Source organism: Sinocyclocheilus rhinocerous, unplaced genomic scaffold (assembly GCF_001515625.1).
Source record: "Sinocyclocheilus rhinocerous isolate Xijiao unplaced genomic scaffold, SAMN03320098_v1.1 scaffold18, whole genome shotgun sequence".
NCBI classification, from domain to species: Eukaryota; Metazoa; Chordata; class Actinopteri; order Cypriniformes; family Cyprinidae; genus Sinocyclocheilus; species Sinocyclocheilus rhinocerous.
Window position 1 is genome coordinate 155,534 of NW_015635050.1, and position 10,193 is coordinate 165,726.

Below are 10,193 nucleotides of genomic sequence, written 5' to 3' on the forward strand. Positions count from 1 at the left end.
CCCTTATTCTGTCCCTTATTTTCTTAAAGAACAAACACTCTACAAGAATAAACACTATTTTCTTAAAGAATAAAAGATAAAGAATCACAATTGTCCATTATTTTCCATTTCTGAAGATAATTGGCAACCCTAATGATGACGTAATTATCTTTTGACTCCCCAGACAGCGGCACCTTGCTCAAAAAAACAACAACAAAAAACGTCAGTTGTTGGAGATATGCGAGCAAAAAATAATAGATGAAAAATGGATAATAGAAAGCGCAAAGGTGGCACTGAAAAGGCCAGTAAAAAAATAAATAAATAAGTGGGCCGGTCTATGGCATGAAACTCCATGGCTGAAAATGAGTCCCACTCCGGCCCTGCACTTATCCGTTGTGTTTGTCAGTCTTGTCAACAAATGAACCATTTGGAGCGCCATAAACAACAACATCCGCATGTGCGAATACCACTGGCGCCCCGCCTCGTGGGCGGAGCCTGTCGACGTCAGGTCGAGTACAGTCAAGAACAAGGAGGAGGAGCCTCGGGTACATAAACAAGTCCAGACTGTACACCGACGGCAGCGACTGCGACACAATTAAGATAAAGCAGAGGCATTTTAGGCTGAAAAAAAAAAAACTACTTTTCTGACAGCTAACAAGGTGGGCAAAAAAAACTACTTTTCTGACAGCTAACAAGGTGGGCAAACCTTAAACGTTGTTTTACCGCATCTTTCTGAAATTTCTTTGCAGTTTAAAGTAACCTGTGAATGTGTTGTTTTCTCGAGAAAACTGCGCTGATCTGTACAGTTAAATTAAGCTGACTGTTTTGTAATTAAACACTCAAATGTGTTTAAACACTTTTTTATTAGTTTATGCTCCATTGAAACATTCTGAAGGACAAGATAGACAAAAGCAGCTAACGTTAGTCTTATTTTGTTGTTCATTAATGTCATTAGTTTCTTCGATAATCCGCCTATTTTATTATTGTCGTGTTTATGGTAGTTATTTCAGTAGCAATGAAGAAATGTAGGCTACAGTCAGCGCTTGACTGTAAACAAGTTGCTTTACATGGCCAGGGCTACAGCTGATCACTCCTTCCTGTCCCTCTTACTGACGTGTATTGGAGATAATTTTAGGGTATTAATTATAAACACAACAGTGTTTAGTTTTTGATTGATGATAAAAACGAAACATCGTAAACGAGTGTAAAAAAAATACTATAAAAAATAACAGTAAATGAACCAGGATTCCCTTTGTTTGGAAAGAGTTTAAAAATATAGAGTTGAGGAAAAGTCAAACAGATGTCTTCATCACCAATATTTCAAATAAACTTTAATTGTATTTAAAAGGGTCTTACAAAGTGCATATTTGTGAAATGTTACGCTGGTTTTACATCTGATGTGATGTGTACAAATAAGTTATCTTTGTAAGGAGAATGGTATTCTGTAGAAAAAAAAAGAAGAAAAAAAAAAGAGGCAGTTTTGTGTCTGTACACTGGGTTCATAGAATTATGTGTGCAGGCATGTCATCCTACTCTGCTAAAGGCAAAAACTAGGATGACATGCCTGCACATATCTGATCCTGTACAGGAGTATTGATGATCTGATTCATATATGAATTTACTCTAAAACCAAGTTAAATTTAGAAAGAGATTCCAGACAATCTGTGGAAGGGAACAGCATGTCCAGGTCAACCAGCTGATATGTACCAAGTGCATTAGTTGTACTAGGCCAGCAGAAAATGACCTTACATTTAATAGTTCGTAAAGCTGTCTAGCTGTCTACAGTGTCTGATGTGACACCTGAAACATTTTGCACGTTACTTTCCATCAGCAACTTTAACAACAGAAAGAAACACTTGCATGCAAAATATGCTCATCTTACTCAAGGGAAAATATTGCTTTGGGGCTCGACTCCACTAGAGGGCAACATAACTCTTTATTGATTTTTTTTTAATTTTTTTAACAGATAAGCAGTCTGACAAAGCCATACCAGAAAATGATCAGTAGAATACTTGCACAGCTGGTGGGAAGAGAAGAGAAAGACCGTGATAATGCAGAAGAAACTGATAACTGTGCGAACCTCCTCGAGTTTGATGAAGGAGAATGGGTTATTATAAAAATACATGGTGAGTTATTTTGGTTATAATGTTCAATTATTGATCAAATGTGACTGGTTTTTACACTACAATAATCCTTAGGTTTATTGATGTAAATATGAATCAAATCGTATCAGGCTTAAAGTGTGAGTGTCATTACCTTCATTTCTAGCCTCTGTGTATGTTATATAGTGGAAATATAAAGGAAACCAGGGCAGTTCACTAGACAAATGAAGGCCAATTTTCACCATTAAATTAAAAAAAAAAAAAAAATCATAGTAACTGTGATGTACAATAGTGACATATTGTAATACATTACATAAATGTGTAACATTTAAAAATATGTGACACAAATGTGCTGGTGGAAAAAAAAAACCCTTGTGCTGAGCAGTTAAAAACAACCTTCTTGTCTGAATGTATCCTAGTGTGGTTTTATTGCATTCACTTATCTAACACTTGTTTATCGCTACAGTCTAAAACTTAAAACGGTTATCGTCCTTGTGGCAAACACCCGCTTGACAACTAGTCCCAGTATCCCTCATACTGTATAGCTTACTCATTGGGCCTGTAAAAGAAAGAGGGACAAGATTGTCCCATGAATTCAAGCGTCAACGCTGCTCTGACATCCCTTATTGGAACTGGACCTGAATTTGTGTTACCAGACGAATTTCTCTCATTACCACCGACCTAAGTAATGTTGTTGAACTGAAGTAATTTATGCTTCCTGTGCAGAGAATCTGTCACTTGGTTCCGCTGACACAAACATTCTTGAGAACCTGTTGATCGAGCACCCCAGCATGTCTGTATACCAGATGAGGCCTGATCAGGAAGACCTTGGCTCAGATGGAGAAGCAGAGGACAAGGCTAGGTACATTTAAGGACAATTAGCCACTATCATTTGTAGTACTCATTTCTAGAGCTAATATTCATTATTTAAACAACTTAAATGACATGTTATATGTTTAATATACACTATACTGTTAAAATATTTGGGGTCAGTAATATTTAAAAAAATATTTTTGAAAGAAGTGAGTCTCATGCTCACCAAGGTTGCATTTGATTAAAAATACAGTAAAACAGTAATTTTATTAAATATTACAATTAAAAAACTTTTCTATTTAAAAATATATTTTAAAATGTAATTTATTCCTGTGTTGGCAAAGCTGAATTTTCAGCAGCCATTACTCCAGTCTTCAGTGTCCTTCAGAAATCATGCTAATATGCTGATTTGGAAAAATGTCTTATTATTAACGTTGAAAACAGGTTTGCTTAATATAGGCAGTTGTGCTTAACATTTTTGTGGAAACTGTCATTTTCATTATTATTATTATTAATAGAAGGGCTAAAAGAACAGCACTTATTTGAAATATTTGTCTTCACATTCACTTTTGATTTAATGCATCCTTACTGAATAAAAGTATTGATTTCTTTTAAAAACGTAATCCTTAAATCTTACTGGCCCCCAACTTTTGAATGGTAGTTTAAAAAAGATGTGTCTGAAATGAGCTAATAAACAATATTTTTCAAACACTCAGAAAGCTAGGTCTGTGGGTTGAGAGTCATATTCCATATGGGGCACATTTATGGCTCCAGGCATAAGCAGGGCAGTCATACCCAAATAAAATGAAGAGAACAAGTCCATTGATGTCACACTGATATGTAACCTATATTTCCATGTTGTAACCGTGGTTATGTTGGCTTATGATTTGTCAATCTACCCCTTTAGGCCTGTGCCAATCAGACGTCACGTTTCTTGGCGGTTAGCTGCATGGGGCAGCCCTTTGCCCTGCAGCACCATTCTGCTCTCAGTGCAGCGTGCCAGAGCCTATAATGAGCTCAGAAAACTGAACCGTGGTGCCCTCAACAGGCAAAACCTCGCAAGAACACGCTACTCACCTTCAGAGCGCCGCTATGGCTACTTCAAACAGCCCACTCAGCGCCTGTACAACTATTGAGAAAAATCAATTGCATCTGAAACCACTTAACAACCAGGCTTGTGATATATGAATAGTCGTTTTTAGCCATTCGTTTTTAACCATTCCCCTGTGAGACCAATATGGATTAAGAAAAACGTTTTGTTAAATGCAGTGTGGTATTATCTTAAGGAGAAAGTCTCTCTGATAGTCTGACACTGAAATAACTCTGAAAAGCATGTGTTACAAAATTGCAAGTGAGTTGCATTTTAATAGTCTAGGATTTGAAAGTTTTTAAACAGTGTAATGATGTTTGTGTGCATCTATTTTAGCTTAGCTGTGACTGGTGCATGAATATTAACTGAAAGAAAAACAAAACATTCAGTTTTGAAGCCTACAATAAATTGAAGACTGTACTGTACAAAGCAATGCATTTTTCAAATCATTTTTTACATAATATCTTAATGATTTTTGGCATAAAAGAAAAATCAATAATTTTGACCCATACAATGTATTTTTGGCTATTGCTACAAATATACCCCAGCGACTTAAGACTGGTTTTGTGGTCCAGGGTCACATATTAAGGTGATATCTTAATGTTACTCACATGACAAAGCGTTATGCTGTGATTTACTGCCAGTGATTCATATTGTTCAATTGTTTTGACTTTGTATATTTAAATGCCTTTTTGGTGTTGCTTTATTTTTTATCTTCAAGAATATATTTGATAAAACCTTTTAAAAGTGAAAAATAAATATTTTATCTTCACATTGCTCATACTTATTTTTTCTTTTACAATTTGAATTACAACAGTTACTCCTGAAGTTCATGTATCTTCCCCATGAACCTCTTGACTCTCTCAGCATCCACACCATTTGCCCCGTAACCTCCTTTCTTGAAATAGGAGCCAATGATCATGGCGCTCGCTTGAAGGTAGTGCTCCACATTATCATGGGTTACACCAGAGCCGATGAGAACAGGGATCCGTACAGACTGGGTAACCTCTGTCACACAAATAGGGCTCAGAAAAAGGGGCAGCAAAACATGAGTGCGAGTACATATCTCTGCTACATGCATGCATAAAAAATACAAAAACATGTTGTTCCTTCATTGTAATGAGGATTCTGGCAGACTGTGGCTCGTCCTCCATCTGACAGCTTCCCCAGTCCAATGGATCAAAACTAAGGGAGGCAATAGGCACAAGTCCAAAGTAGGCAGCAGGGCAGTGGCAGACTAGGCTGGGCCTGGTTTCCATGCCTATGTTTACAGCCTTCCATGATCACCGGCCATCTGGAAGTGGGATTTAAAATAGCTGGCAGTGCTGATGTCTATGTTAGCCCATGCAAGGCCACTGGTTTTGAGGGAAGGGGGCAGGAGACTGCGGCATCATTTCTGCCCAAAGGACACCACTGTTTTTAAGGACTTAAACACGTAGCTGTTGGGCTCCATTATCTATCAATTAACTGTATGAATGTTTACTGACATTTTTGTATAAAAGTATTAATAAATGTATTAATTTTCTATTAAAAAAAAAGTTAAAAGGCAGTGTTTGAGTGTAAAGGGACATAGAACAGCAAAAGGCTAAAGTCCTGTTAAGTCAGGCATCATGCTGGTCACATGAAAGCCCTCGAAAATGGCTTGTGCATGTATGGCACTATACACATGTTGTTTACCATATATCCAATAGGCCAAACAGCATCCTGTCTTTTGCAGGCCACTGTTCATTCAATTTGTTTTTCTGTTTAATAAACTGATCACTATAAGATACCCTGACAAATTATGTTTGCATCAGTAAATTTCTAGGTAGAAATAGGGCTAGTTTGATTTCATTTTGTGAGATGTTATGAAGCTGCAGAAAAATGTCAGGATGAAACATGAGGAGCTGTACTGTAGTGAAGTGAAGTGACGTGTTGCCAAATATGGAGTCCCATTCTCGGAATTTGTGCAAGGGCACCTCAATCGTGGTATTGAAAGTGGAAGAGAGTGCTGGTCATTCACTCCCCACACCTACAATCCCTGCCGGTACCGAGACTTGAACCTGCGATCTTTGGGTTTTAAGTCCAACTCTCTATTAGGCCACGACTAATTTCGGAAAGATCATGTGACACTGAAGACTGGAGTAATGACTGCTGAAAATTCAGCTTTGTCATCAAAGGAAAAAAAAAAACATTTTAAAATAAATTAAAACGGAACAAAGATATTTAAAATTGTAATAATATTGCATAATATTACTATTTTACTGTGTTTTTGATCAAATAAATGCAGCCTTGGTGAGCATAATAGACTTCTTAAAAAAAATAAAAATCTAACCAACTTTTAAATGCTATATAGAATAGTATAAGAGGACATATTGGATAGCATCACATCTTAATTTACTTAATGATACATTGAAGACATAGAATGTAATGTAAAAATACAGTCACATTAAGGAGAATCAGACTCACCCCTCAGTTCCTCTGGATCAGCTTGTGCTCCAGGGGCACTTCCTGTGACGATGACTCCATCAGAGAGGAAGAACTCAGCTGCTTGGGCCGTCTCAGCTATGCTCACATCTGAAGTTAGGGCATGAGCACTGTAATGTCCGTTTTCAAATATAACTCATGTGATCATGTGACACAATAACAGAAACCACCACACTGTGTTGTGCCTCTTTTAGAGCTCTGTGGCCAGCCAGTTGCGTGTAATGTGATCGGATCTGATCATACCTGTGCTTCTTCTTGATGTCTGTAAAGATCTGAAGATGCTCTGCTCCAATGCGTCTGCGGTAGCGCAGCAGCTCACCAGCACAAGCATTTAACAGGCCTTCATCTGCAACATGTGAGAACACAAACCCCTCTGCACGGATAAAATCCAGCCCTGTGCATAAGTTAATATGCATTAAACATCTTGTCAGAGAATAATTCAGTTTTATATGGCATCCATGATGGCTTGTACAGTCATGCAAAGACCTGAGGCCAGGGCAACAGCCAACGCTGAATGGTTTGCAGCTGAGAGAATCTGAACACCAAGCGGCCAAGATGGAGAAAGGCCCCTCACAGCTGCACACACAGCTGTCATGGATGCACACACTTCTGGACCCACCTCAAGGGTGTAAGGAATATCATGCATGTTTTCAATGATCAGCCCATCCTGTCATAGACACAATTGTCTGAAATTAGCAATCACACTTTGAACACAATGACCAGAAACACAACTGACAAAAGTAAAATCTAATACATAAAAGACTGTTTTGGTGTAATTTAAAGACTTTTCTGACTCGTTTCCAACAATATGTTATTTTAAACAGTTCGTTTCAAATAACCGGTTGAAAAATTCTTACTAAACGCTCCAACAAAGCCATTTTGGTTACATTAATAAAGTTGTTTATTGTAATTTCATGTTCACGCCAAGAAGGATAAATACGATAACGATAAGAACGATAATGTTCTGTTTATTATAAGCGCTGCTTTATTTGCTGAAGTTCAAAGTGGGTCTTATAGGCGCGGGAAGTGGGGGTGCTGAGGGTGCTGCAGCAGAATATCCTGCTATTTTAATGTAACATAGAACAAATAGAATGTATGTTGAACACATACAAGTCCTGCCTGGTGGTAAATTTCCGCCTCTCGACATGCCTCCTCTGTGATCTCAGAGACAGTTGCGCGGTTCAAGGGGGTTCCTGAAAAAGAAATAAAGAGTTCAGTATTTCTTCTCTGTTAAGTTTGTACTGGTGAAATAAATGCGTTACCCGGCAAGGCTCGGACGTGAATCATGCCTATGACATTTGATTTTAAGCGTCCGAATAAAAGACTGAAAAACGTAATTTCTTCAGTGAACAAAACCCAGATTTGTGTGTTTTGATGGTCATGTGACCGGTCAAAGGTTATACTGATAGAAAGTGTGGATCTAATGACAACCAAGCTACATGCATTAAATCCTCTACACGAACACGTAAAAGATACACATTTGATAATATATTTAAAACGCCGCTGTATATTGTAGTATATAGTGTATTTCTAAGGGGACGCCAGTCAATATAGTGAAACTGATTTGCCTGCGTAACCCAACAGCAGCAACTGGACCAAAAAAAAGCGCTATAGCACCTTGACAACTCTTGACATCTCAAACGGCCAACCCAGCACAGCCACAACATTGCATTTTATACATCACTGACATAACAGCGTGATATAGTCCAACTTTTTAACCCAAACACTCGGATTGTTTACTTCTTGAGCCTGCTAGCCATGTGCTCGACGTACTTCCGCTACCGCAATACCGCCTCCCGCGTGACGTCACCAAACACACGCCTCATTTTGCCGGCAAAATGTTCATGTTTTCTAAACTTTGTTTTATTGACATTAAATATTTGTAGTATAACGTGGGGATCTCGCGTGCTCGCTCCGTGCTGGTGTCACTCCCCCAGCGGCACCGATCGCAGGGCTTCGCTTCGCTGCCGTTATAGCAAAGCGGGGATTTTAAATGACCCGCGTTGACGGCCCCTTTTAACCACTGCTGGCGGGTTATAAGACAAGGCGCAAAATTACTGGCGCCAGCTCAGATCGAGCGGACTGCGGAACACATCACAGCTTAGCCATATGCTGCCTGCTTACAGAGTATTGGAGCAGTTTTACTAAATAATGCCTTGTGTAACACCATCCTAACTTTTGCATTCGAGGACATCCGTGGAGAGAAGGCATTTTCAGAGAGCATCACAATAAGGTACGTGCATTGCACAATCGCGAGGTTATTGTTAAAGATCGGTAAAAGTAACATTAAACATGTAGAATGCATTAAACGGGTTCGGGGAAGCAAATTTGGGAATGTCGGATTGCAGAAACTTTTGTTTCTTACTTTAAGCTGTTGAAAGAGCGGGTTCAATGAAATGAGGAATCATGATTGGCTCGGCCATTTTCTGACTCCCTTGGGTAGAGCAAAGCAAACGTGTAGTTTTAATAAAAACGTAAGAAATACGGGCATGCACTGGGGTTGCTTTAAAAATATAGACTGTGAAGTGCATATATCTGTGGTTTTGAAGCGATCAGTTGCGTTTTTCGTGTAGTTTTGACCTCTTGAACATTGTGCCCAGCTCTACTTCCCCGCGCCCAAAGCGCTTTGTGAAGACGTACATGAGGAAGGGGGGTTGGGATTAAACGCCACAAATCGGACATTTTTATAAAGTAACACTTTTATATTTTAGGCTCTCGACACTCAAGAAGGTCACACGCGAGGATATCATGCCAAGCAAGAAAGTGTAAGTTCGGTTTCGTCTCTTTTTAAGGCAGTTTTGACCATCGGTGTGCATGGAAAAGTTGCAGCAGCGAGTTAGCCCAGTTAGTCACTTGCACAGAGTTTCAGGCCAATGTGGAAATGTAACCGTATCACTTTTCGATGCAGGCTACGAACAGAGCAGTTTAACACTACAGATGAAGCTCCTAAAACTGTTTCAGTGCGTCCCAGGAAGAGAAAAGCAGACGTGGCTATTGTAAGGAAACGTTTTTTTCTTTCTTTCTTATACTAAAAACTCCGATGAGAGATTAAGTATCTGAATGTTTTGTTTTTGAATTCACAGCATTTACAAGATCCAGATGAAGAGATCACCGAGATGACAAGAAAGAAACCATGTGCATCCCAGGTATGGATGAGTCATGACTGGTGTGTGTATCCGTAGGCCTCACAAGGCATGGCATATCAGTGACCTTAAACTAATTCCCATTTATAGTTTAGTCTCTTATGTAGATCGCAAAGTGATGAATAATGACACTTATGGTCTAAAATGTACTGAAATGATTCAACTTTATTTGTGGTAAATGTATACATAGATGTTTAACCTAATATTAAGGCCATAACAATGTTGTGAACAACGTCTTTTTTGGGAGGAGCAATGCAGAGTTATTTAAAGGAATTAAATGGATTTAAGAGAATAAAGGAAGAAAAGTTTATTTTAGTAGACGGTTAGATAAATATTTAAATTTAAAAATGTGCACTCGTTTACTGATATTAGTGATGAATTACATGAATCACAAACCTATATTTTCAAAAACATGACATTTGATAGGAACTTGTAGTTTGCATCAATGGATATTTTTTTTAACATTTCCATTGTAAAGCTGATAAATGTTTAGCTACTTGCATCTTAACAGTCTTTCACTGTTAATAACTGAAGTGTCGCACTGAATTCATGTTCGGTTTCTGTAAACAATGTCTATATATATATATATATATATATATA

General features: G+C 38.3%; 3 protein-coding genes across 4 annotated transcripts in view; 2 read left to right on the forward strand and 1 right to left on the reverse strand.

The window, feature by feature from the left end:
* Positions 1–515: 515 nt before the first annotated feature.
* LOC107746483 (tumor protein p53-inducible nuclear protein 2) lies at positions 516–4,484 on the forward strand. The gene is made up of 4 exons (XM_016560709.1): positions 516–638; positions 1,946–2,105; positions 2,808–2,943; positions 3,802–4,484. Exons 2-4 carry the CDS (start codon positions 1,976–1,978, stop codon positions 4,028–4,030), a joined length of 495 nt encoding a protein of 164 aa, XP_016416195.1. The 5' UTR covers positions 516–638; positions 1,946–1,975; the 3' UTR covers positions 4,031–4,484.
* A 255-nt stretch (positions 4,485–4,739) lies between these two features.
* LOC107746488 (uncharacterized protein F13E9.13, mitochondrial-like) lies at positions 4,740–9,092 on the reverse strand. The gene is made up of 7 exons (XM_016560722.1): positions 9,011–9,092; positions 8,224–8,271; positions 7,561–7,643; positions 6,937–7,117; positions 6,694–6,844; positions 6,433–6,560; positions 4,740–4,992 (listed from the first exon to the last, which is right to left on the reverse strand). The coding sequence occupies exons 1-7, from the start codon at positions 9,090–9,092 to the stop codon at positions 4,802–4,804; spliced, it is 864 nt and encodes a 287-aa protein (XP_016416208.1). The 3' UTR covers positions 4,740–4,801.
* Positions 8,323–10,193, forward strand: part of ccne1 (cyclin E1) — an 8,372-nt gene continuing 6,501 nt past the window's right edge. For both annotated transcript variants that reach the window (XR_001640696.1, XM_016560710.1), the window contains exons 1-4: positions 8,323–8,683; positions 9,162–9,215; positions 9,359–9,446; positions 9,534–9,596. Coding sequence is in view for 1 of the 2 variants with exons in the window: in XM_016560710.1 (XP_016416196.1) it covers positions 9,199–9,215; positions 9,359–9,446; positions 9,534–9,596 (168 nt within the window). In the remaining variant the exon portion in view is untranslated. The remainder of the gene's footprint in view (positions 8,684–9,161; positions 9,216–9,358; positions 9,447–9,533; positions 9,597–10,193) is intronic.